The sequence below is a fragment of the Balaenoptera borealis genome (genome assembly GCF_965194805.1).
Source record: "Balaenoptera borealis genome assembly, chromosome: 11".
Classification (NCBI taxonomy): domain Eukaryota; kingdom Metazoa; phylum Chordata; class Mammalia; order Artiodactyla; family Balaenopteridae; genus Balaenoptera; species Balaenoptera borealis.
This window is the reverse complement of record NC_138868.1, coordinates 111,851,932-111,878,564: the sequence shown is the minus strand read 5'-3', so window position 1 is coordinate 111,878,564 and position 26,633 is coordinate 111,851,932. Positions and strand designations below refer to the sequence as shown.

The following is a 26,633-nucleotide window of genomic DNA, read 5'->3' as shown; positions in this document are numbered from 1 at the left end:
GCCACAAAACTGTATTCTTCTTTATCAAGATTGTTAAAACTGCAACTTCCCTGGTGGTCCAGTGGCTAAGACTCCGGGCTCCCAATGCAGGGGGTCCAGGTTCAATCCCTGGTCAGGGAACTAAATCCCACATGCCGCAACTAAGAGTTAATATGCCGCAATGAAGATCAAAGATCCTGCGTGCCCCAACTGAGACCCGGTACAGCCAAATAAATAAATGAATATTTTTTTTAAAAAAGATTGTTAAAACTATTCTTGGGCCTGTGCCTTTCCATATAAAATTTAGAAAAAGCTTGCTTATTTCTACCAAAAGCCATGCTAAAATTTTGATGGGAATTAGGTTAGACCTATAGATCCGTTGGGAAGATTTGGCATCTTTACTCTTGAGTCTTCAAATCCATGAACATGCTATGTTTCTCCATTTATTTAGGTCTTCTTTCATTTTTTTAATCAGAATTTTGTGATTTTTTTCAACACACAGTGCCTATGCATATTTTGTTAGTTTTATACCTCAGTATTTCATTTTCTTTTGAGCTATTTTAAGTGGTATAGTATTTTCAAGTTCAGTTTCAGCAAATTCATTGTTAGCATATAGAAATGCAATTGAGTTTCTTGTGTAGATTTTGTATTCTGTGACCTTGGTAAACTCACTTATTAATTCTAAAAGTTTTGAAAATCCAATCCCATGGGACATTCTAAAGAAGCAGTCATGTTATCTGCAAATACAATTTTTTTTTCTTTCTAATCCTTCCAATGTCTTTTATTTCTTTTTCTTCTCTCATTGTGGTAGCTGGAATTCCTAGTACTATGTTGAATAAGAGTGGTGAGAACCAACATCCTTACCTGTTTCCAGTCTTAGGTAGAAAACAGTCTTTTACCACTAAGTATGATGTTAGATGTGGGTGGGGTTTGTGTGTGTTCTTTATCAAGTTGAAGTAGTTCCCTTATAGTCCTAATTTGCTGAGATTTTTTTTTTTATCATGAATGGTGATGGATTTTGTCAAAGGCTTGTGTGGAAACACATTTTCAGCTCCTGTGGGTAAACACCAAGGAGCATGATTTCTGGATCATATGGTTAGAATATGTTTAGCTTTGTTAGAAACCACCAACCTGTCTTTCAGAGTGGCTGCACCATCCTGCGTTCCACCAGCAGTGATGAGAGTTCCCGCTGCTCCACATCCTCACAAGCATTTTGTGTTGTCAGTGTTCTGGACTTGGGCCATTCTAGTAGGTGTGTAGTGGTATTTCATTGTTGTCTTAAATTGCACCCCCTGATGACATATGATGTGGAGAATTGTTTCATATGCTTATTTGCCATCTGTACATCTTCTTCAGGGAGGTGTCTGTTAAGGTCTTTGGCCTATTTTTTAATTGAGTTGTTTGTTTTCTTATTTTTGAGTTTAAGAGATCTCTGTATATTTTGGATAAGAGTCTTATTTTGAGATACATCTTTTGCAAATACTTTCTCCCAGTCTATGGCTTATTTTCTCATTCTCTTGATATTGTCTTTCACAGAGCAGAAATTTTTAATTTTAATGAAGTCCGGCTTGTGAATTATTGTTTTCATCATGTCCATTAAGAACCTGGTCTCAGACCCATCCCTGCCCCACTGAGAACTCGAACTTTCTTTGAGCTGCACCAGATCCAGGGACCCAGCTGGTACAAGACCCAAGCTGGACCCGCCATATTCAGAACAGCACCTGCCCGCTGCAACCTTATGGTCTCAAGGTCTCCCCTTGTGACTATGCAACCATTTCAGACCTCAAACAATCCTTACTTAACAAGCATGCTTACTTCTTGCAGCCCCAATTATCACTCTTGGTAAACAACTCATGTAACTAACTGTATAAGCCTCCCTTCCTATGATGCCAATGCTACTAGCACTCCTTCAAAGATAAGGTTCTTTTCCCAGGTGCCAGGATCGTGCTGACGCGCCGTGGATGTGCTCATCTCTGTTGAAACCTTGGAAGAACGTACCCCTGTTGTGTTTGGTGTGTATTCTTTGTCCTGAAAAGGTGTAAAACTGTGCTGAAAACCATGCTTCTCCAATCGCTTTCCTCCTGGATGGAGACTGTACTCCTGGGCTGGTCCTCAGCTTGGCTCAAGTAAAAACTCTCTTCCATTCCTTATTATAGATGGTTTATTGATTATTCACCTTGACGACTATCACTCACCTGAAATGCCAGGTCCTAAAATTCCAAAATTATGTTCAGCAAAAGATCTGATTTAGAAACCGTTCTGAGATACAGTCTCTGAGTGCAGTGTCACACTGATGCTCTCCCCTGCCCGTCCTGGATGGACAGTCCTTTGAGATGAAACTCATGTCCCGTCACCTTGTTCTTACACGTCATGTTTTTAGCTATAGCTTTTACTTTGCACTTTTTCCCAATAATTTCATATTGTTGATTTCCATCAAAATAGACTCCCATAAACCCCCTCATATTTATTAGTCTAATCATTATTTGCTTTTGAAATAAATAAAAAGGTGAATTTTTATGAGTGCCACTGAATGCATATTGAAACATTATTTCATTCGTTTTGATGAAATGTTCTTTTGCCTTTGCAGTCAGAAGTAGCAAGCTTCAAGGCAACCGATTATTTTAACTCAAATTGTTACAAGAAGAATGTGGGTAGGAGAAGCCTATGCAAAAAAGTACAGATAAGTAAACTTTAGTTGCTCCTTTAGAAGAATGTGCAAAAAGTGTCCCCAAGTGCTCGTGGAGGGGAATTCACTGCAGATTGACTGCATTATTCCCAGAGTGGTCCTTTGCGACACCCTCCCCACTGGGTGTCTCACTGGCCCAGGGCAGAAGTCGAGCATTGATTGTGTTTTATTATCTGCACATTGGAGGACAACCAGCTGAATTCTGCAGCTCCAGAGAGTGTAGACAAAGCCTAGAATGATAAACAACAATCTCTCCCTTCTGCTGAATCTTAAACCTTGTAGAGAATAAATTCTCTGATCTAAATTCTGTAGGTGGAAAATCAGACCTAAGTCATTCATACACTTGAGCAGCAATCTTTAAGATTTCAAACTTCACCACAGCAGAGAAGCATTATTTTAGTTGTTGCAGAAACTAGCATTTTCTTGCATCTTAAAATGGCTTTTGAGAAAGAATGATATCGAGCCTGGTAAAGTCAGCTGTGACACAGTGACTGTATGTTAATCCCGGGACTCTTGCATCCTTGCTACTCTGCGTGGAGACTTTTAAGGGAGACCACCAAAAACATTCTTCCAGCTCCGAAGAATGGGGAATGGGCTAGACTTGGAGAATGTCTAGCCATAAAAGGGAGCCAGAGAAAGATGGATATAACAAAATTATTCACCCTCCAACTTAAATTACATTAGCCCACTAGGACTACCAGATATTCATACCATAACTTTCCTTAGTTGGCTATGACGCCAACTAGATTCGGGATATACCATCTGCAGTGCTTGCGTTGCTTTAGAATACGGGATTTTGAGATCCTGCAACATTGTTCTGAAACGTTTCAGTAAAATTACTGGGGAGGAAGGAACTGTCCTCTGCCTTTCTGGGAGCTTCTGGCTGGTCTAAGAATTAAACAGACAGGAGACAGATGAAGAGGAGAAAATCAAACAAAAATTTAATAACATGTACCTGTGGGAGAAACCCAGGAAAAAAGTAACTCACCAAAATGGCCAAAACCCTCACCCTAAATACCATCTTCAGCTAAAGAAAAAAGAGGATGTTGTGGGTAGAGGTTTGGGACTCTGAAGGGGAGGAAGGCACTTCACGTGGAGTCTGAAAAGCACATGTGTGGTAAACAATCAATGGGACAGAGTGGATACATCCCCAGGTCCCCTGAGCCCAGATTCTGTGCAGACATCTCTATTCTGGGAACAGACCCTTTATCCAAATTCTTTAGGCAGCAAAGGGGGAGGTAAAAAGAAAGACTTCCTGAGTCTTCTGTTTCTTAGAAATAATCGGCCTAAATTACTCCTCATGCCAAAGAGACACATTTTGGGTGACAAATTTTGCTTCTGATGTTACAAAGGTCCTTAATGTACCTGCTACAGAAACAAACCCCGCAAGCAGCTCTGAGAGACGTTGGGCTGGTTAAAAAGGGAGAAACAGACATCACCTTAGGCTTGTCTGAAATGGGTCAGGCTGCATCAATCCCAACCAATACCCCTCTGGGCCATATACACCAGGATTGGGAAAGATTTGGACAACAGGAATTAAAAGGAAAAACTTAGTAGGTTATATAATCAGGTTTGGCCACAATAAGAGTTAGGAAATTTAAAATGGAGTGAAGTACCCTATGTTCAAATTTTCATGGCCTTGTATCTAGGCAATGGAACCCAAAAGGAATTTCAGGCATGTGTAGCTTGGAGGGATAACTCTAGGAAGGACACAGAGGACATTTTAATTGACCCACCCTACAGGGCCACGGATCCCAAATGAACATGGATCCCTCCTCCCCAGACGCACAGGCCCTTTGGTTATGCATTTCATAGCCCAGTCTGCCCCAGACATCAGGTGTGAAATTCAGAAAGCAACTGCTGGTCCTCAGACTCCAATGAATGATTTGTTCCAATTGGCTTATTTGGTTTTCAGGAATAGGGATATGGCCAAAAAGGCTGAACGCACCCAGAGAAATATGCAGAAGGCCCAAATGATTGCAGTGGTTTTGTCCGCTCAGAGACCACCAAAGGGGAAACCAACTCTTCTGGGCCAGTCTGGCCCTGGCAGACCACAAGGCCCATGGGTACCCAAACAAGGCCAGTGTGCCCTGTGTGGACAAAAGGGGCACCGGAGGGAGGATTGTGATCAACGTGTCCTTTGCAAACAGCCAGGGCATCGGAAGAGGGAATGCCCCAGATGCCAGAGAGCAACGGGGCCCCTCAGCCATTGATGGTTTTGCAATCAGAAGACTGAAGGGGCCCAAGGCCGAAAGTGGCTCTACCTAGAGATACCATCTACATAACTAATGTCAAGCCTCAGGTGGTCATTGATGTGGTGGGCCACTTGATAAAATTTTTTTATAGACACTGGTGCAAACTTCTGGTCTTAACCCAAAGGGTTGGAAACCTTAGCAATCATAAGAAATATGTAATGAATGGGGTTGTCAGGGAAGAGACAGGGGCACACTTTCCTGGAACCCCTTTTGTGCAAGATCAATGGCCAGCTGTTTTTACATTCCTTTCTGTTTGTGCCTGACTGTCCCATCCCTTTAATGGGAAGAGATTTATTAACCAAGTTAGGGGCCACTCTGTTTCTCGAGGGGCAAGGGAACCACCCTCATCACCAAATGGTTCTAACAAAATGCAAAAAGGAACAGATAAAATCTGAAGCTAAAATAGAAGCCTTAGTAGACCCTGGAATGCAGAATATTGAGGTTCCGGGCTTGGCCAAAGATATCCAGCCAGCGATTATTAAGTAAAAAGGGTTATATAGTGTCTAAATATAAGGTACAAATTTCTTAAACCTAGGGAAGATCCTCAAAAATGTTTGTAAGTAGATTGCCCAAATACGAGGCCACTGGTCTGACTAAACTGACCATAGCTGATATTAAGAGCCTGATAGGAATTTTGGAAGAGGCCTACTCCCTTAAGTTGAGCAAGGAAAAGTAAAACTTTCCAACATGGGTGAATGGGTATGTCAGTCCTTCAATATCATTGAGGTAACCACCCAATTCTTTGAAAAAGAAAGCAAAACTGTCCTTGTTTTACAAATGTAGTCTTTACAGGACCAGAGGTGTGGCTCCAAAAATAATCCAAAACCCACCAATCCTTTTACCACTCCCCAAACCTTCCCTATTTATCTTAAGAGGCTTGTAAGTGTTAAACAAAAGGGAGGGACTTCCCTGGTGGCGCAGTGGTTAAGAATCCACCTGCCAATGCAGGGGACACAGGTTCGAGCCCTGGTCCGGGAAGATCCCACATGCCGCGGAGCAACTGGGCCCGTGAGCCACAACTACTGAGCCTGCACGTCTGGAGCCTGTGCTCCGCAACAAGAGAGGCCGCAACAGTGAGAGGCCCGCGCACCGCGATAAAAAGTGGCCCCCGCTTGCCGCAACTAGAGAAAGCCCTCGCACAGAAACGAAGACCCAACACAGCCAAAAATAAATAAATAAATAAATAAATAAATTTATAAAAAAAAAAAAAAAGAATATATATGGAAATGTTCAGATAAAGCAGAGGATGGACCACAGGACATTTACTGTGGAGCTGATGAAGCTGAGACTTCTGGGCCCTTCTAAGATCCTGGGAGAAACCTTAGTGACTTGTTCTTGTGCTTATGCGTTTCTGTAATGTTGGCAAAGGGAGATACAGTCCTGCCATTTACCTGGAAGAGGCAGACGGGGAACAGCTGGTAATCAGCACTAATTGACTACAACGAGTCATGATTTAAATATCGTCAAGTCCGACAGAAGAGATGTGTAAGTTGAGCAAGACACTTAACCTCCCTGCAGTTCACTGTGCTCGTCTGTGGGATGCGAGTGCTTATTGCACTCCATTCCGAGCCCTTTGTGTGGATTCTCTCACTTGATTCACCAGCTATCCTATGAGAGAGGAACTTTTATTCTCTCCAGTTTACAGGAGGAAACAGGCAGAATTTAAGCGATTTTGCTTTAAGCCGCAGTTGGTGGCAAAGCTGGCAATCAAAGGGCAGGGGAGTCTGACCCCAGAGCCCAGGCTCGAGGGAACGGCAGCACCAGTTTTCAGCAGGGCTGCCTTGCAATTCAATTCCAATAAATTAACACAACAAACACCTCTTGAGTGTAACCTCTTGGGTGTCTGTTCGTGCAAGGACCCCCCTGTGAAAACTAGGAGATAGTTTACAGGAAAGTGTTTTGGAGAAGTCCTACTGTTTTTAAAATAACTGTGAGCAGAGACAGTACTTCTAATTTCTCAAATCTATAAGGGATAGAGACATTTTTAACAGGTGACCGAAACCCTCCTCTGTTTAAACATCCATATACTGGAATGGTTAATTTCTCCTCCCCCGTGGCAGGGTCAGAGTAGAGGCAGTCTGAGGAGACCTGGAAGAGTTCAGACCCCTTGGAGATGCAGTTGTAACTGAGGCACCGTGTCCCCGGCTCAAGCCACCCCCCTTCCCCCAGCCCCAACCCCCGGCCCGGCGCTCTGTGCAGGCCTGGTCCTCGATGCCACACCCCGAGCAGCCTTCCAGCCCGTCAGATCCAGCCACGTTGGGCTGCATCTGGTCACCTGTGCGCGTCCTGCGCCCAACAGGGCCCCTGGCAGTGGATTTCCACAGGACCTGTCTGCTCTGCTTCTGCTGGTTTCGTTTACGGACCAGCTGAATGGTCGATGTCTGACAGAGATGAGCTCCAAGTTCACTGTGTTCTTGCCACAGGGCCCGAATTCAGGCTGCTGGGAAGCTGAGCTCTAATAAATGACCAAAGGCGAAAGCACGTGTGTGCGTAATCCCAGCGGCTCACCGAGCTCTCAATGGTACCGACGGCGTGCCTGCTCCGGCCTTGGGTCAGAACTGGGTGCTGGAAGCATCCTGAGGACCGGGAGGCCGTCCAGGCCCCAAGGCGGCACCACGCCCACCCACCCTCCTGCTACCTGGCAAGTTCAGGCTCAAGCAGCCTCACCTCGCCGGCTTCAAGGACCTACTGACTGGCCGGCCTCATGCTCCGTCTTTTCCCACTCAAATTCCTCCCCCACGGGCATCCCAGAATGTTCCTCTCAGTGGATTAACCTCATCACATCTTCCTCATTAAGAGCCTTCCGTGGCTCTCCACTGCTCGCAAAATGAAACCCACACCTCGGCCTTCGTAACGCTGCATCCAGATTCAACTTAAATCTTTCCATCCCGGGACCGCCCCGCTGAAGCAAAGTGTAAACAGCTCCCACTCACAGCCTGCACTTTTCCTGCTCCTGGTTCTTTCCTGTCTGAAGCTGACTTTCTTGGTTATCTTTAAATACCACACATCATCATAAAGGCTTAATTTGAATTCCTACTTCCTCCATGAATTCCTTCCTATAACACTTGTGCCGCATCATTCTCTCTTCCGTAGACCCATCATTATCTTGCACTGCAGCTGTGGAGTTAGGCTTCTGAAGGCGGAAATTTAACTTCAACTTCACGGTAGACCCACAGCCTGTCCCCCTGCACTGCCCAGTACAGTGCCTTAGACTTCGAGGTCAAAACAGAAAACACCTGTCGTAGCTAAGGGCACATATGTTGGTCTCTCTAAACACTGACTTATAGTTAAAAAAATACCTTGGATATTTCTTTTATAGAGATGAGATGAAATAATGCAATGATCGTTTATAACAGGGTTCTCTAAAAAGTCTACATCTTTGGGTATTACTTTAAATCTACTTTCATAAATCATAAACACTACTTGCTTTACAAGGCTATTAATAATTTAAGGAACCTATTTTTAAAAAGTCAACTTGGTCAAGGAGAGATTTTTGTTTATTATCCCAAAGTCTAGTTAAATGTTTAATTAAATGTTAATAAAAATTTAAAAAATAGTCGTGAAGGCTTATTTAGAAAGATAAAATAAAAGCCAGTAGACCTGAAAATGGTACAGAGAGGGGTAGATTTTATTTATTAATGTAGTGATTAAAAACATTTAAAAAGAGGAGCAAAAAAGCAAAAACTCAGAAAACAAATATACTCAAAGCACTTATAAGGAAATGTTACAGGAACTTTGAATACCATTCCCAGACCACATGCTTCTAAAACAAGTATTCACAGTTCCAAATAATCTCAGCCCTTGATATTCAGATAGTCCAGAAGTGCAGATACGCCCTAAATCACAGCTTAGAAGGATTTCCAAACACTCATTTCATCATGATTTACATTCAGAGGAGGAGTTGCTGCAAAGGAAGAGCAGCCCATAGAAACCTTCTGCATCTTTAGCTGAGGCACAAAGAACAGAAAAAGACAGGAAGACACTTTCTCTCCATTTCTCCTTTCCCACTCCTTTGCTTTACAGTCAGGAATAACCCTCAACAGAAGTACCCAGATTCCCAGAAGAGGGATCTGGTGAACCAGCAAAAGGCAGACAAATCAAGACTCTGTGGATCCAGGAAAGGACAGTGGTTTGGTGGTCAGTGTTCACCGGTCACCCTCTGCATCAGGAAAACAAGGCGGCACGACTTCTTGTAACGTTCCAGCCAGGGCAGCTCCTGCCGCCCTCCAGGTGCCGCCCTCCAGCTGCGGCCCTCCAGCTGACGCTGTGATGGTGCCCTGGACAAGCACAGCCCCTCCAGCGCGTCCTGGACTCACTGTGACAGCGCCGTCCACATGGAACCACTCGACACTGATCCTCCCATCAGAGCCTCAGTCCAGGGGCTACTCCTGCAGCAGGCTTCTTGAGATCAGTATCCGCATCACCTCGTTGCTGCCTGCAAGAGCGAAAGGATGCAGGGGCTTAGGAGCTGCCGGGCCTGAGAGTCAGTGAAGCTCTGACTAGGGATGTAAAGGGCAACGTCGCTTTTTATCTTGAAAGATGTCAGGAAGTGAGGAAAAAATTTACTTTTAAAAAAACCTCTTCTGAGTGGCATGGACATATATACACTACCAAATGTAAAATAGATAGCTAGTGGGAAGCAGCCACGTTGCACAGGGAGATCAGCTCAGTGCTTTGTGACCACCTAGAGGGGTGGGATAGGGAGGGTGGGAGGGAGATGCAAGAGGGAGGAGATATGGGGATATATGTATATGTATAGCTGATTCACTTTGTTATACAGCAGAAACTAACACACCACTGTAAAGCAATTATACTCCAATAAAGATGTTAAAAACAAAAAAACAAAAAAACCTAACCTCTCCTGATAGTAAAAGTGATTTTATTAGGTAAAAAACAAACAAAATAAAACAGAAGAACATACAACAGTATATGTAGTATAATTCTATTTTTAAAAAATGTATCTATGGGGGGTGAGATGAATTGGGAGATTGGGACTGACATATACACACTATGTATAAAACAGATAACTAATGAGAACCCACTGTATAGCACAGGGAACTCTACTCAGTGCTCTGTGGTGACCTAAATGGGAAGGAAATCCAAAAAAGAGGGGATATATGCATACGTATAGCTGATGCACTTTGCTGTACAGCAGAAACTAACACAACATTGTAAAGCAACTATCCTCCAATAAAAATTAACTTAAAAAATGTATCTGGGGCTTCCCTGGTGGCGCAGTGGTTGAGAATCTGCCTGCCAATGCAGGGGACAGGGTTCGAGCCCTGGTCTGGGAAGATCCCACATGCCGCGGAGCGACTAAGCCCGTGAGCCACAATTGCTGAGCCTGCGCGTCTGGAGCCTGTGCTCCGCAACAAGAGAGGCCGCGACAGTGAGAGGCCCGCGCACCGCGATGAAGAGTGGCCCCCACTTGCCACAACTAGAGAAAGCCCTCGCACAGAAACGAAGACCCAACACAGCCATAAATAAATAAATAAAATTAAAAAATAAAATGTATCTATACAAGCACAGAAAAAGGTCCAAAAGAAGATATTTTCGGTCTTAAATATAAAAGGAGCCCAAAGTATTAGTTCTGATGTCAAAACATGAATGATCTTTTTTCTTTTTTAACTTTTCCTATATTTTGTTAAGTCTTCAACAATAAATATACCAACATCATCAGTAATCAGAAAACTGAATTTTAAAAGAACAAAAACATTTTCCCTGGAAGAAGGGGGGGTCAGTTGCTTGCTTCATTTTTCCACTCTTTTTAATGCAAAAAGAAACATTAACCACCATGAGGAATGAATAATCATACATCTCGAATAAAGTCAAAGCTGAAATTTCCTATCTATCCAGTAACAAAGTCTGGGGTGAAACAAGTGACAAAGACCAGTGCGCCCATTTTCCTACAAGCGGATGATGGTGTGGCCTGAAATAAGCATAGCTGGCTTTTCTCGGTTATTCTAACAGGGTTGAAAGACAGAGTCAGAATGAAGGGAAGTCTCCTGCACTCACCAAGGCTGGAAAGCAACAGCTACGTACGACTGGAGTCACAGAAGGAATGAGGCGGCGGGGTTTGGCCTGCTAGCAACCATGCTCGTAAACACACTTTAGGGACAAGGTCTGCAGCAGAAAGCAGACACTGAAGCCTGTGACTTGGACGTGACACCCCGTGGTGGCTCTCAATGTGACAGGCAGGAGCAACCTCACTGAAGCCTCGTAGCGATGCAGATTCCCAGGCCCACCCACGACCCATGGAGTCAGAGGCTCTGCGCTCACAAACCCTCCCAGTGGTCCTGACGCTGGTCGGGTCCGAGAAGCATGCTTCAGAAGCCACAGGGAGGCCCGTGCTTCCTTCACATTCCTTCACTCAAAGTCACTTCCCCAAGCCTTTGCCTCATCTGCTGCCTTGGCTACAGCGTAACAACCTCAGCTACCTACTGGCTAAACAACAGTCATGTAATTTCAAGACTTCCACACCAGCGTGGAGTGGAGAAGGCCATGCAGAGCCCGATGCCAGCAGCTTAGCCATCTCCTGCCCGTGGGCCTGTGATCAGCAAGAACATGCCCGTGTGTGACAATTAATTTACTGAAAGCGCCATCAGCAACACTGGTGATCGTGATCAGTGTGTAGAGGCTGGAGACCAAACTAGCTCATATCTGCCCTGGAAGTTACTGTGGAGAAGTCCTGGGACCCCTGACGACCAGGTACAACAGTGAAGAACAGCCACTGCTGCAATTTTCAAAATGCTTTCTCGGATGTTACCTTAGTTTGCGCTGTCTCTATAAATGACAAAGGCAAAGGGCAGGAGGGGGGTGACTTGGTGACTTCCGCGGGGACAGAGCAGGGCCTCCTGGCCCCCAGGCCAGGTCAGGAGGGCACAGCAGGCCCCTCCAGAGGGGGCCAGGAGCAAGGAGGAGGAAGACAGGCAGCACGGGGAGAGACGGCAGGGGTGGCGGCTCCGAAAGGGAGAGAACCACCTTGGCCACGTTTACCTTCGAGGATCTGGTGGACCCTGGAGTCCCGCATGTACTGCTGGACTGCGCAGTCCTTCAGGTAGCCGTAGCCCCCGTGCATCTGCAGGGCCTGGTTGCAGATCTGCAGGGACACAGGGATTAGATACCTCGGATTCTGGGAAGGCTCTGGAACAGGGGCTCCTCTCTCCACCCCAGCCCTGATCTGGCCGCCTGCCCTGAGCCAACGCGAGGAAGGTGAAGGTGCCAGCCGGGCCAGAGGGGCTCTGGTTCTGTGTGCACGGGGACAACGAGGGAAGTCTGCCTCCTGAGCGAGCCCGTCCCCACCCACGAGGGACTCAGAGGCCTCTGCCCTTCTCGCCTGCTGTCTGCAGGGAGAGGCTGCCCGCCCCACACCAGCTGGAGTTCTGGCAAGCGGCAGATGCAGCCTCACTGTGGAAATGGCTCTGCCCCTGACAGTTAAGCATGGCACAGTGCTGTGGTCTGACCCTTCTTCCAAAGGCAGCATCTCACCCAGCGCACAGCCAAACGGCAGAGACAAAACATGATGTGCAGCGGCGTGGAGCGGGTGAAGCGCCGGCCGAGAGCGCCCGCGTGGGCCTCTCCCGAGTAACTGACGCCTCACGCCGCGCGCCAGGAGCGACGGCCGGCCCGCCACATGCCGGTCACCCAGGAGAGGCAGAGCATCCCACTCACCGCAAAGCATTCGTCTGTAGCGAAGAGCTTGGCCATGGAGCACAGGGCCACCGCGTCCTCACGCCCCTCCTGCAGAGCCACGGCTGCGTGGCGGATCATCAGCCGCGAGGCCACCAGCCTGGCCACCATATCCGCCAGTTTGAACTGCAGGTACTGCAGTGAGAGGAGAGGAGAGAACCAGACGCAGACAGGCTCGGAGAGGCACCTCTAACCGCGGGCCGCTTCTAAGGGGCCGAGGCGCCACAAAGAACGCGCCCCGTAAGTCCTAAGTCCACTGCACTCCCTGCACGTCAGCCTCTCGCCTCCTTAGGGAGACGCTCCCTCTGTCCCTTCCACCCACAACCGCTAAAACGCCCACAGCTCCGCCCGGCACGTCCTGGGGCCCCGCGCCGCTGCACACCTCACGGGGGGCGGGCTGGGACCCAGCGCGGGCAGGGCCGGGAGGCAGTGGACGTGGTGCCCGAGACCCCTGCCCCGGCAGCAGCAGCACAGGCCACAGCAGCGCCCCGAACCCAACAAGCCAGACACAGCGGGGCGCCTGCGACCCCGGCTCCAGCCCCGCCCCCCCACCTGCTGTGGTGGCAGCGCCCGTGACCCAGGCAACCCCGGATGTGGCAGAGGTGCCCGCCATCCGGTGCCCCTTGAGGCGACATCAGCCACAGGCACAGCCCCGGGCACAGCAAGCACCAGCACGCCCAGCCCAGCGCCTCTGGCAGCGGCGGCGGCAGAGGCGAGAGAAACCAAAGCCCACACTGCAGCGCCACCTGCTGGAAACCAAAGGAAAGTTAGAACCAAGTAACAAAGCTCTACCCAAGAAGGTACTGGCTGCTTCAAATGGGCCAGCAGAGGAACAACTGACTAAGCACCATGCAGAAGCACGGTAACACATGGGACCGCAGAAAGACGACAGTTCTCCAGAAACCAGACTTAAAGTCATGGAATACTGGGACCTAACTGATGGAGAATTCAAAATAGCTGCATGAGGAAACTCGATGAGCTACAAGAAAAGTCAGGTGGGCAGTTAAATGAGCTCAGGAATAAAACTAATGAACAGAAGGGCTACTTTACCAAAGAGACTGAAACTCTTAAGAAAGAATGAAACCAAAATTCTGGAGCTGAAGAACTCAATAAGTGAGATGGAAAATGCATTAGAAAGCTATGGGGAGAGAGCCGACCACAAGGAAGAGAGAATTAGTGAGCTCCAAGACGGAAATCTAGAAATGATTCAGGTAGGAGAGGAGAGAGAGCTAAGATTAAAAAAACGATATCCTACGAGAGCTATCCTACTCCATCAGGAAGAGCAACAGAAGGACAGTGGGCATCCCAGAAGGAAAAGACAGGGGAAGGCAGCACAGAGCTTGTTTACAGAAGTAAGGGCTGAGGGCTGCCCTGGTGGCACAGTGGTTAAGAATCCGCCTGCGAATGCTGGGGACACGGGTTCGAGCCCTGGTCTGGGAAGATCTCACATGCCGCGGAGCAACTAAGCCTGTGCGCCACAACTACTGAGCCTGCACTCTAGGGCCCGTGAGCCACAACTACTGAAGCCCGTGCACCTAGAGCCCGTGCTCCGCAACAAGAGAAGCCTCCGCAATGAGAAGCCCGCACACCGCAAGGAAGAGTAGCCCCCGCACACCGCAACTAGAGAAAAGCCCACGGGCAGCAACAAAGACCCAACGCAGCCAAAAATAAAATAAATTAATTAAAAAAAAAAAAAAAGCAGTAAAAGCTGAGAACGTCCCAAATCTGGGGAAGGAACTGGATACACAAGCCCATGAAACTAAGAGAACACCTAATTATCTCAACGCAAAAAGATCTCCAAGACACATAATATTAAAACTGCCCAAAGTCAATGACAAAGAAAGAATTTTAAAGGCAGTCAGAAAAAAAGGGCAATAACCTACAAAGGAACCCCATTAGGCTAAGAGCGGAACAGAACTACCTTACAATCCAGCTGTTCCATTTACGGTATTTTTCCAAAGAATATGAAAACACGAATTCAAAAAGATACATGCACCCTTATGTTCACTGCAGCACTATTTACAACAGCCAAGATGTGGAAGCAACCTAAGTGCCCATCAATAGATAAATGGACAAAGAAGACGGAGTATACGTATACAATGGAATACTACTCAGCCATAAAAAAGAATGGAATCTTGCCATTTGTGACAACATGGATGGACCTAGAGGATATTATGTTAAGTGAAATAACTCAGACAGAGAAAGACAAATACCATATGATTTCACTCATACGAAGAGTCTAAAAAACACACAATAAATGAATGCACAAAACAAAACAAAACCACATAGATATAGAGAACAGACTGGTGGTTACCAGAGAAGAAGGGGGTGAGGGGAGGGTGAAATGGGTAAAGGAGATCAACGGTATGGTGATGGATGGAAATCAGACTTTCAGTGGTGAGCTCACTGTAGTGCATACATAAGTCAAATTATAATGTACACATGAAACATATAATGTTATAAACCAGCATTACCTCAATAAAGAAAAAAGAAAGAAAAACTGGAACACAAGCAAAAGAAAAAAGAGATAAATCATCTAATCACATCCCCCTGAAATAATTACTTTTTGCATTTTTCAGACGTATCCCTGAAAATGTTTTATTAATATTTATACAGGGACTTCCCTGGCAGTTCAGTGGTTAAGACTTCACCTTTCAATTTAGGGGGTGTGGGTTCAATCCCCAGTCAGGGAGCTAAGATCCCACCTGCCTCGCTGCCAAAAAACCAAAACATAAAACAGAAGCAATATTGTAACAATTCAATAAAGACTTAAGAAAAAAAAAATGGTCCACATCAAAAAAAAAAAATCTTTTAAAAGAAATTTAGGGCTTCCCTGGTGGCACAGTGGTTAAGAATCCGCCTGCCAATGCAGAGGACACGGGTTCGAGCCCTGGTCCGGGAAGATCCCACATGCTGCGGAGCAACTAACCCCGTGCGCCACAACTACTGAGCCTGTGCTCTAGAGCCCGCAAGACACAACTACTGAGCCCATGTGCCACAACTACCGAAGCCCATGCACCTAGAGCCCATGCTCCACAACAAGAGAAGCCCCTGCTCGCCGCAACTAGAGAAAGCTGTGCACAGCAATGAAGAACCAAAGCAGCCAAAGACAAACAAATTAATTAATTAAAAAAAACTTATACATATTCATGTATTCTGTAAACAAAGCAGAAGCATACTCCTCTAAAATGTCGTGCTTTTTCTTGCCAGTCAATGTATCACGAATCTTTTCACGACTATAAGCAAAAATTATTAAACAATTATTGACAGAAATAGAGCACAGGTTCTGGCTGAAATGGGGGCAGAACCCACAAGAGACATCAGGGCCCCACAGCTGTAGAGAATGTTCTAGAGACAAGAGCAAATGCTGGGACACCGGGGAAGTTACCTGGTTACTGGCCAGGGGCTCTCCAAACTGCTTCCGGACCTTGAGGTGGTCTCGGGTGAGGATGACCGAAGCATACGCAGCGCCCAGAGAGCAGGACGCTAGGAAGGACGGTACCAACACGTCAAGTGAGCCAGGGGACCGCGCTGCCCGCCCGCCGCTCCGGCCCCCTGGGGTCCTCACCGACATTGATCCTCCCCCCGTTCAGTCCTCTCATGGCAATGAGGAAGCCCTGGCCCTCGTCCCCGATCCTGTTGGCCACGGGGACGGCACAGTCTTCAAAGATCACCGCTCGGGTCGGCTGTGAGTTCCACCCCACCTGGCAAAAATCAGGGGCTGTGTGGCTGCCCGGGAGCTGCCCGCTCAGGGCAGCGCCCCCTCCACCAGGCTCTCCGATCCCTGGGCTTAGCCCCTCGAGGACGTCAGTGAGGAAAAACAGAAAGGCCACACAAAGATCCGTCGACTCCGATTTTCCTCGTTCAGCACATTAAGAGCATCGACTTCCTAGGGCCCGCTCCACCAGAACCACCTGTCCCCACACAGCTCTCACGGCTCCTTCAGGATCGGGCAGAACGCTCCTCCTCTGTGGCACTTCCATGAGTACATTCTTTCATAAAAGACATTGACAGTGGAAGGATTACTCGGGGTATGTGTCCTTTTACAAGGACAGCACAAGGATAATGATGACCAAGAGCCACGCTCGTCCTTTGCAGAACTCAGCGTTTTTGCACGTCCACCACGCTGGCCACCGGCTGCACAGACCCGGCGAGGCGCGGGCCCTGGAGCGTGGGAGCCAGTCACACACACCTTCTCCCAGCTTGGCTGCCAGTGACGTCACCCTGGCGACACCATCCCGGTGACATCACCCCGGAAGCCAGAAATCGGTCCGGGGAGAGTATTTCCACCACAGAAACTGGCAAACCCTGCACATGAGGGGCTTCTTGGTGGCTGCTTTTCCCAGGGAGCTGAGGCTCAGTGAGGCAGATCCTGAAGAGCACAAGACCAGACAAAGCCCCCGGGTCCCCGACAGCTGAGAGCCCCACTGCCCTCGTTCAGGGCTCCCTGCCGTGGGAAGAGGCGCTCCGTCCACAGCCTTTTACTCAAGGTTTTTCTTCCAACATGGGCTCAGTCCTTCTCTTCTGTCCGTCACCCACCCCGTACCCTCAATTCCACTCAAACTGCTCCGCGAACTGTGCGGCTGGGCTTTTTAAACCATACTTTTGCTTCTCCTGCTCCCTGCCTGGGAACACTCCCCATCCCCAACCTCCGTCAAAGTCAAGCTTCACTGCAACCTCCTGAGGCCCTGCCGGTCGCCTGAGCCAGCACTGACCTCGTTGCCTTTCAGGCCCCCAAGTCTGAAACCTTCCCACACTGGCCTGTGTGGTCTCCCTGGAACTTACCTCCCATCCAGAACATACACACCTGGAACGGGGCAGACAGGCAGACCTTAACAACAGCCAATCAACGAGAACCACATACTAACAGCTGCTACCTCCTAGCCCCTTCCTGTGAAAACACCTCCCTTCTCCCCTGGGCAGAGAACCCCGCTCCTCACCCCCCAGAGCCCCTGGGAAGCTGCGGCCAGAAAGAAGACCCTCCTCCCCGCCCGCCCAGGACCAGGCGAGCCCTGTCCTGTCCGTCTGTCTTTCCTTCCACAGACTGCCTTCCCACCGCCACCCCTCCTACGGGAAAACGCATTCTTCTGTACGAAACCTTTTAACAATTAAATCCAAGATAAAGCAATTCCTCACACCACTTTCCCACAAAGCCAATGCAAAACTGGTTGTTTAAAGCTCTCAGCTACAAAATGTGCTCAGTACGCCAAGTCGAAGCATGTGCTTGCAGGAAAGACGGCCATGGGGCTGGAGAGAAAGACCGGCTGCTCAGGCCACCACGGCAGCCAAATCAGCCATGGCGACCAGTGGGTGACCCTGCGCCCGGCCTGCGCAGCCCTGCCTGCCTCTCCAACTTCACCCCACGCCGTTCCCTTTGCTCACGACCCCCTGGCCACACGGAGAGGCTCTGGCTCCTTCAAAGAGGCTCATCCCATCCCCACCTCGGGCCCTCCGTCCCACTGCCGTCTCTGCCCAGAACCCTCACGGCCGGCCCCGGTGACGCTGCAGACCTCATCTCAAAGGACACCTCATCTTCAGAGTCATCTGTCCCCACCCCGAGAAGCTCTCCTCCGTCCACGTCGCAGTCTCCCGCCTGCCTTGCCCCCTTGCCCTGAGTGCTGACGGAAGGCACCGCGTTTGTTCCTGCGCCCGCCCTCCGGGCCGATTCTACAGGGCGGGGCGCGTCCGTGCGGCCCCTGCTCTGTCCCACCACTCGGTACAGTGGACCCCTGCCAGCTGCTCAGTGAATGAGACACCCTTCCAAATTCCCCACACATTATAGGACAGGTAAAGCAAGATGAATAATTAAGAAGAAAACAAACAAAAAGAGATACAATATATATGCTTAAAAGCGAGAGGACACAGAAAGTAAAGGGAAAGAGACGCTTTTTGTTTATGGAATTTATTTACAGTTTTTCTCCAGGCCCTAACCTTGTCAGCTATGGTATGCTATCAACCGATACCAGAAATATTGATGTGTTGAAATTATCATCACTATCTTTATAAGCACAAACACCAGAATCAGTATAACTCGGTCCTGTAAAATTATGTCAGGCTCCATGTCAGTCTGTCTTATAACCCCAAAGAGACATTCCTAGGATTAAGAAGTCTTCTAGCTACGTATCTCATACACCACGTGTACACAGCTTACATAGCTTATAAAGGTAAGACGATGTCTTATAATCCCAGACAAGCTGTGGTGATTCTTGTACCCCCAGGAGTGAGTGTAAGACTTTGCACCGTCGGTGTCTAGCAGGCCCTGCTTTGCTGTACGAGAGAAGGGGCACTGAACCTCTGCGCTCCTAGCAGCTGCAAAGGATCAGGAAGGTCGTGAAGGGACGAACGGGGATCCGGGGAGCCAGGAGAGGAGAGGTAGATTAGGGGCCGTCTCATTACTGACTTCTCTCCAACAGCCCCAACTCTAACAGTACCTGCTGGAGGCGGAGGCCAGGCACCTGGCCTGGCCCACCTGACTAGATCCCACCCTCATTACCAGTGACAGTTACATAACCACAGGTCTACTGTTCATGGCCTGACTACTTCTTAATCCTAAAAACGTCTTCCCGAAGCCTATGGAAACACTCTTCCTCTTACATTACTGAAAGACCCACAATCGCTTCCAGTGAGTTTTACTGTATTTTTATTTGGAGAAGAAAAGTGGCCCATATGCTTTTCATTCCTGAGACCTCTAGTCTCCTGTAAGCATTTCCTCCTGGGGGAACAAGAGGGCATCAAGATAAGAAGGTAGATAAGAAATACAGGCCAAAAGTGGCTGCAGGAGAGATGACGGAGAAATCCCTCCCACTGATGAACTTACTGGCAAATGCTGCCACTTCACCAGCGGCCCAGCGCACTCTAACAACGCCCTATCCCACCTGATACACTGTCGAAACCCTAATTGAAGCAACAGCCTCCAAGGCCAGTGAGCCAGTGTGGAACCCATTTCCCGAAACAGAGCAGAGGCTGGTCGGGCAGAAGCAAGAGGCTCACAACCTGACTCTCCCTGTCCGATCGCACTCACCTTTCTCTCCTTCTTGCCGAAGCTGAGGCCAGGGGTCCCCTTCTCAACAACTATGCACGAGATGCCTTTGGGGCCTGGTCCTCCTGTTCGGCACATGACCACATAGATGTCTGCTTCACCTCCACCACTGATGAAGGCCTGCGGGGTTGGAGAGGGGAAAACACTGAGGTCCCCCGACGATGGGACAGTGAGAGAGATGGCGGCACAGAGAAACTAAGGAGGGTTACAAAGAGCCTGCACCGAGGCTGTAAAAAGGAGACACTAGTGAACGGAACGAAGTGGCCTGAGACCAGAAGGGAAACAGTGACGGTGAACACGGGCAAGTCGGTGTGAGGTTCCCTCCCACACGTACCACCCCGGGAATGTTCACTCGCAGACCCGGGGTCCAGGCTGTGGAGGCAGGACGGGGACAGCCTCCGAGTGGCCCGGGGAGGACCGAGGACGGCATGCTTGTACCTTGGAGCCACTGAGCACGTAATGATCTCCTCGTCGCTTGGCGGAGGTCAAGAGGGAGGCGGCATCACTCCCACTGCCTGTGGCAGGGATGGGAGGGAAGCGGAGAGGTGGCAGAGAGCTTGGGAAGGTAAGGGAGCCCCGGCAAGGCTCCACCTGAGAAATCTTCCCTCATAAAAAACACCTCAGCGTTTGATACTTTAAAATCCACACGGTTGAGAAGCTCTCTATACTTGTGAAAACTGCATACGGCAATCAGACCCTTTTCCATCTCCCATCACACTAGCTTGCAGGGAGCCTCCTACAAGGAGGTTCTGGTCTGCAGCCTGGAAAGATTCTGCCCTAGAGAGCTCTTCGCCTTGTGACATCAGGTCACGGCCATCAGGTACCCTTGGTCAACAACGGCTACATGTGCCGGGGGCTGAGAAGGCACACCCCGTGATTTCCCATGAGTCACACCTCCCGCTGCACCTCATCGGCAGCACGGCAAACCCACCTGGTTCAGTGAGGCAGTAGGAAGCAAACTTCTCCATGGTACAGAGTGGAGGGCAAAACCTGTGCCTCTGTTCCTCACTTCCAAAGGTATCAATCATCCAGGCACACATGCTGACAGGTACACCAAGAAGAGACATTGACAGAGATAAAGACGGAAAGAAAAAAAGAAAAGGAAATTTGAGGGGGGAGGGGAATGGGGAAAGAGAACAAAGGCAGCAAAGTAGAGTGAAGCAGAACAGAGTGGGAAGGGAAAAGTCACAATTGAGAAGATTCATCTTTAAAGCAAAGGCCTGGATTAACACATATTCCTGGAACACGTACTACCCAGACGTACCCAGGGCCAAGGTATTTCTCACCTGGATGCTGTTCATACTATTTCTAGTTAGGTTAACTGAGCTCCCTAAAAATCAAGGAGTCCTATGTCCTTTCCCAAATTAGTGGAGGCTTCATCTTTGGGTTGAGGAAAAGGGAACAGGCCCCAACCACTCCACTGGAGAAGCCTGTTTGGTACCAGGTCAATCTGGAATTTGGGAGAAGGCCAGCATTCTCTAAGCAACATACGAGATGACAGATTCAAGTCCAACAGGGAGCAGCAGAGCTCAGTGTGAACTTTTAACTGTCTAGTCCTTCAAGGACAGCCAACCTGAGAAGAGAAACCTTCTCCCTGCTGATATAAAATTTCCCAGTCAACCCGCACGAGCACGTCACTGTGCTTCCCCACCTTGGCCACTCACTTGTGGATGCTTATGTAGGCTGTGGTGCTGGTGCAGCCTGTGGCCAAGGCTTCAAAGATGACAGAGGTGTCGAGCCGTGACAGTCCAGACCCTCCTACGTCTGTTCGTACGTAAATCCCCCCGAAGCCCAGCTGGGCTGCCTTCCGCATCACGTCCACTGGGAACAGCTCCTGCGCACACAGAGGGCAGGGTCATCGGCAAGTGATTCACAGACGGCCTTTTCTTTAGAGGGCACAAGGAAGGGTCAAGACGCTTGCACTCGGGAGAGAGTAGGGGGTCTCTTAACTCAACGTGCCTTTTGTCATCTATATAGTGGAACCAGTTGAAGTGCATTCTGTAAGGACTGGTTTCTGGCATGAAAGTTTCTTTTCATTATCAATAGAATTGCCTTGGTTTAAGAGTACCCAAATCTTTGTGCAATTAAAAAAAAATGATATCTACAGGATGCGGGAGATGCTTTCCAGGAAAGGAATCACACCACTCCTGGAACTTGCATTCGCTGTGAGAGTTTTAAGTGGAGAATAAATACTGAACAATCTGGGTCATAAGGAGGAGATAAGGGTCCCTGAGTGAGGCATCTGTGGGAACATCCAGCACAAGGAAAACCCGCACCTTCTGGTCCCACTCCGCCATGTTTGGCGCCATCTCCCGGGCAGCAAAGTCGAAGGCCACTTTCTGGAACTCTTTCTGCTCTTCGTTTAGTCCCGTAGAAGCTGTGGGCGAGGCGGCATTTACTCGGAGCCAGGACAGGGGTCAGGGTAGTGCACCGCAAGCAAGAAGCACCACGAAGCCCGGGCTGGCAGTGGGCCTACGAGAGCATTCCCACACGGCACACCACCTCCAGCACCCACCGTTAATCAGCGTCTTGATAGAGCATCACCTGCTTCCTTCCTTCTTTACTCCCAAATAGACTGGCTGACTTCATTTACCGTGTTACTTATTCTTTCAATACTCATCTTTATCTCTTCCTCCTCATGAATGCACATTAAAGGAATAATAAACACACACTGACCCTCAAATTTTGATGAACATTTTTTTCCTTCAGGATGTCCTGCGTTCTCGGTATTGGAATCTGTGCGTATTTGTCTACCAGCTACAACATATTCATTTTAAAAGATCAGTCAGGAAAGGAAGATACGGTACTTTGGCTTACCTTTCAAATTAAGGAAAAGATCCTGTAACAAAGCTGTGCATTTGACAGTCACTGATAACAATGATAATGAGTCTTCCAGTGTTGAAAACATGGCTAAGGCCTTCCTAAATCCGTCTTCACCGAATGGATTCAGAATTTTTAGACTATTTTCTTTCCTAACTGTTAATGCCGTGACTTTGGGTAACTCCTTCACTTCCAGGTCTAAGCTACTTAAAAGCTAAGGAAATGAACTGACTGAGCGATACCAACAGACAGGTAGTGGAGCTTCATCAGGACAAGTTTCTCTAGAACCTTAAGCATTTTGTAAAAGACTATACTATTCCAGTATTTCATCGGAGGTGATACTCTTTAGGAGAAAGATATCTGCATCAGCCTACGTGAAATAGTGACCACTCAATTCACAGTGTCATTACTTTACAACTTTTCTTTAAATAGCCAGTTCCCCGAATGACACGAACACTATTTATTTTCTATGTTGTTTTTCAAACACTGTGCGGAACGAGATAGGACTCAACTGGAAAGCAGAGCGACAGGCCACCTAGCTGGTCATGTGGGCCTGAAATATTTTTCCCGTTTTGCAAGGTGATAAGACTTTCAGCTAGAGGCAGGCCAGAAAAGCTAAAAGGGAAGAACCTAAGCAAAGCTCCTGTGAAAAACCACAACCTTTTGGGGACCGTGTAGAGAATCTAGAAAAGGACGGACCATGAATCCTGGGAGCCACCATGCAGAAGGGTCAGCAACCTGCACAGGGTGATGGACTTACGCTGCTCACATTATCTTTCTTTTGTTTTCTTAGGACTGCCGTTTTGAAGGGACCGCCTGCCTCACATGTGTCTGCTGCAGCTGGAGGCGCAGTGGTGGCTGAGAAAACGTCAGGGGAAGAGGAAGTGCCGGGCTCTGCACTGCTTTCTAAGGTTTCAGCCTCTTGGTCCTGGGGTGATGGTAAGAGCACCAGAGGCGTGCAGGCACCCCAACCACGACTTCCTTCAGTGCCCGACTGTCCTGCGCGGCCCCTCCCACGGAGAACAAGGGCAGGCGGCAGCACATGTCTCTGGGGTAGGCCTGGGCCTCAGGAGCGGCTGCTGCGTGAAGCAGGACAAAGCTGTCTGTCTGTAGCAGGACCCTCACCAACATGGGAAACTCAGAAGTGAAGAGCTGTGAGGATTAAAGACAAACGCGACCTTGCGAAGTCCAAAGCAGAAAACTACGCTGGGTGTTGCTCTCGGAAACGTGGTCAGGGATAAACAATTCATGGCTCCTTGCCTGGGAGTCGGGCCATTTTCCATTCACAAAAGAATACTGACTGAGTGTCTACCATGGAGCAGTGCTGGGGTGTCAAAGATGAAAATGGTCCAGTCACCCAAAGGATGACGTAAGTGGTGAGAAAGCAAACATCTGACTGTACACGGGCTACAAAACTTCCGTCCCAGCAAGAGCTCAATACGTGTCTACAGATATTATTATTAGTATTTGACAGAATAAAACAAGTAGTTCAGGTTATAAAAGGTTTAAGAAGTAGATCTGAATTGCGTACAAAGTAAATAAGAGGGAATGGGTGTACACAAATCAGATATACAGGCGCACCTTGTTTCACTGCCCTTCATTTCTCTCTGCAGAATCTGTGTTTTTTACAAACTGAAGGTCTGTAGCAACCCTGTGTTGTCAAATGATGTTTAGCCTTTTTTAGCCATTAAGTATTTTTAAATTAAGGTATGGACATTGTTTTCTTAGACACAATGCTACTGCACACTTAATAGACTACAGTGCAGTGTAAACGTAACTTTTACAAGTACCGGGAAAACAACAAAGTCGTTATTGCAGTATCTGCTTCATTACAGTGGTATGGAACCAAACCTGCAGTATCTCTGAGGTGCACCTGTATAAATACAACATAATTACATATTTATTTAAGATAGATAATAATCAATTCTAGATAATGGAATGCTAACAAAAGGAGAACACTGCTTGGAGAAAAAAAGTGGAAAAGGCAAGTTAAAAAGTAAATTATACACAAGAAAGCATGGTTACTGAGTAAAAATACCTAAGTTCTCAGAAAACATGCACTGAAAAACAAAACAAGACGAAACCCAGGAACTTCCCTGGTGGTGCAGTGGTTAAGAATCCGCCCGTCAATGCAGGGGACGCGAGTTCGAGCCTTGGTCCAGGAAGATCCCACATGCAGCGGAGCAACTAAGCCTGTGCGCTACAACTACTGAGCCTGGGCTCTAGAGCCCGCGAGCCACACCTACTGAGCCTGCGAGCCACAACTACTGAGACCGCTGTGCCACAACTACTGAAGCCCACGTGCCTAGAGTCTGTGCTCCACAATGAGAAGTCAACGCAATGAGAAGCCTGCGCACAACGAAGAGTAGCCCCGCTCGTTGCAACTAAAGAAAGCCCTCATGCAGCACCGAAGACCCAATGCAGCCAAAAATAAATAAATAAATAAATAAATTTATTTTTTTAAAAAAAAAGAATCTTTGAATGCATCCAAAGGCCAAACCTAGCCAGAGACTCAACAGTTCTGAGAATCCTGGTGCTCAAGGAATGCTTGGGAAGCTGCAGCAAATCACAATGAGGGAGCGCTGGACAAGGAACCAGGCGTTCAAGAGCTGGGTCTGCAACTATTAATTATACAATTTTCAGGAAGTCAGGCCTCCAGACTCCTCCCTCAGCCTCAGGTGCCCCGTTGTAAAACCAGGGGGCTGCACTAGACACTGAGCAAGTTTCCTCATCTGTAAAATGATATATCAGACATAATGAAAATCATGACGCTCTTAAAAATTACTTTTCACATTAAAATATGCCATGAATCAATGAGAAACATTTGTTGATCACTTCCATTAACTTGATATTCTAATATGTAGAATGATACACTAAAAGGACAGTTTCCTTTCATTTTACTAATTAAAAGAGGATTAAAAAGCACCTTCAACACTGGTTGAAGTTACACCACTAGCCACCGGAAATACTTACATTTAACCAATTTGTTGCCAATCAACAAAGGTGACCTTGCTTACCGAATTCTAAGTGCTAGGATAGGGTGGCACCCTGTGAAGGTGTTTCAGGACATTGAGAAGAAAACTGTCCTATACCTTGGCGTCCTTTACAGCTCTGGATGTCGAGCTAAGGCCCTCAGAAGCTACTCTGCCGTTTTCAAGTGTCATTTATTAAAAATTTTAAAAAAGAAAGACTTCAAAAGAAAAAAGTGGTTAGGCGCCCGACATCGTCACAAAGTGTCTGGTTACCTCCTAGGCGGCCTAGGTCCCCCCCACTCCGTTACTGGCATCGAAATTATTTGCCTGGTGCCAGGAGACATTCAGATCTGTAAGCTCTGGTAGTTTCCCATTTGCAACAGGTTATTTTTCTGCAGAAATTTCAACAGTTGAAGTGTTTTGTAGTTATAGGTGTTGTTCTATAATTTATATATGGGAGCAAACCTTGTATCACCGGAGATTTTGTTCACCAATCACAACCAGTCCCGGGCTTTTCACATTCTTACTGCCTTTAAAACCGATGGTTGTGATTTAAAAAAACAAAGTCACGAGCTTCCGCGGCGGAGCCCGTCGTTATCCGACAGCAGATGGGTAACGACGTAGCTCCGAATTGTGAGAGAAAAGGTCGCAGGGGCGGCCTCACAAAACGTACCGCCAGGTTCATAACGCAAAGCACGGTATGGGCGGTCTGTACAAGGACGGACCAGCATCGGCCACCGGGACCGGGCTGAGCCAACGAGGGTCGCCCGCTCCCGGGGCCGCGCCACGTCTAAGCCGGGGAGACCACTAGGCCCGGGGCGCCCGGACGGGCCGACGCGGTGAATGAGGGCGGCCGGGCCGGCCAGGAGGGCGGCCGGGCCGGCCAGGTGGACGGACCCCTACCCCCGGGCGAGCCTTACGGTCGATGCAGGAGACCACGCCCCGACGGCCGCTTTCGGCGGGGGCCTGGAGCCCGCCGCGCAAACCGCGCAGCCGCGCCCCGACACGCCAGCACCGGCCCCACAGCATAGCCGCCGCCTGCTCCACTCTTTTCTGCTCGGGCAGAGGTCTAAGCGCCGGTGACCCCGGCCGGCCGGCCACAAGGGCCGCGCCGCACCGCACGCTGGGTGCTGTAGTGCGCGCCGTGGCCCCGCGTGCGGACTCGGGGCGCCTGCGCGAGGAGACGGGACTAC

General features: G+C 48.4%; 1 protein-coding gene across 1 annotated transcript; it reads right to left on the bottom strand.

The window, feature by feature from the left end:
• Window positions 1-8,525: 8,525 nt before the first annotated feature.
• Window positions 8,526-26,576, bottom strand: ACAD8 (acyl-CoA dehydrogenase family member 8). Its single transcript, XM_082341082.1, has 11 exons — window positions 26,361-26,576; window positions 21,925-22,025; window positions 21,313-21,482; window positions 20,580-20,689; window positions 20,087-20,163; window positions 19,631-19,768; window positions 16,178-16,313; window positions 15,998-16,095; window positions 12,592-12,744; window positions 11,917-12,019; window positions 8,526-9,355 (listed from the first exon to the last, which is right to left on the bottom strand). Exons 1-11 carry the CDS (start codon window positions 26,467-26,469, stop codon window positions 9,303-9,305), a joined length of 1,248 nt encoding a protein of 415 aa, XP_082197208.1. The 5' UTR covers window positions 26,470-26,576; the 3' UTR covers window positions 8,526-9,302.
• Between the last annotated feature and the right edge of the window lie 57 nt (window positions 26,577-26,633).

Bases quoted from the DNA above. Each gene is read 5' to 3' on its own strand.
- ACAD8 (XM_082341082.1), bottom strand. From the start codon at position 26,469: ATGCTGTGGGGCCGGTGCTGGCGTGTCGGGGCGCGGCTGCGCGGTTTG. The intron at 21,483-21,924 runs GTGCGGGTTTTC...CTGTGTGCGCAG, and splicing joins TGGCGGAGTGGGACCAGAAG to GAGCTGTTCCCAGTGGACGT. The intron at 12,020-12,591 runs GTGAGTGGGATG...GTGTCCCTGCAG, and splicing joins CTACAGACGAATGCTTTGCG to ATCTGCAACCAGGCCCTGCA.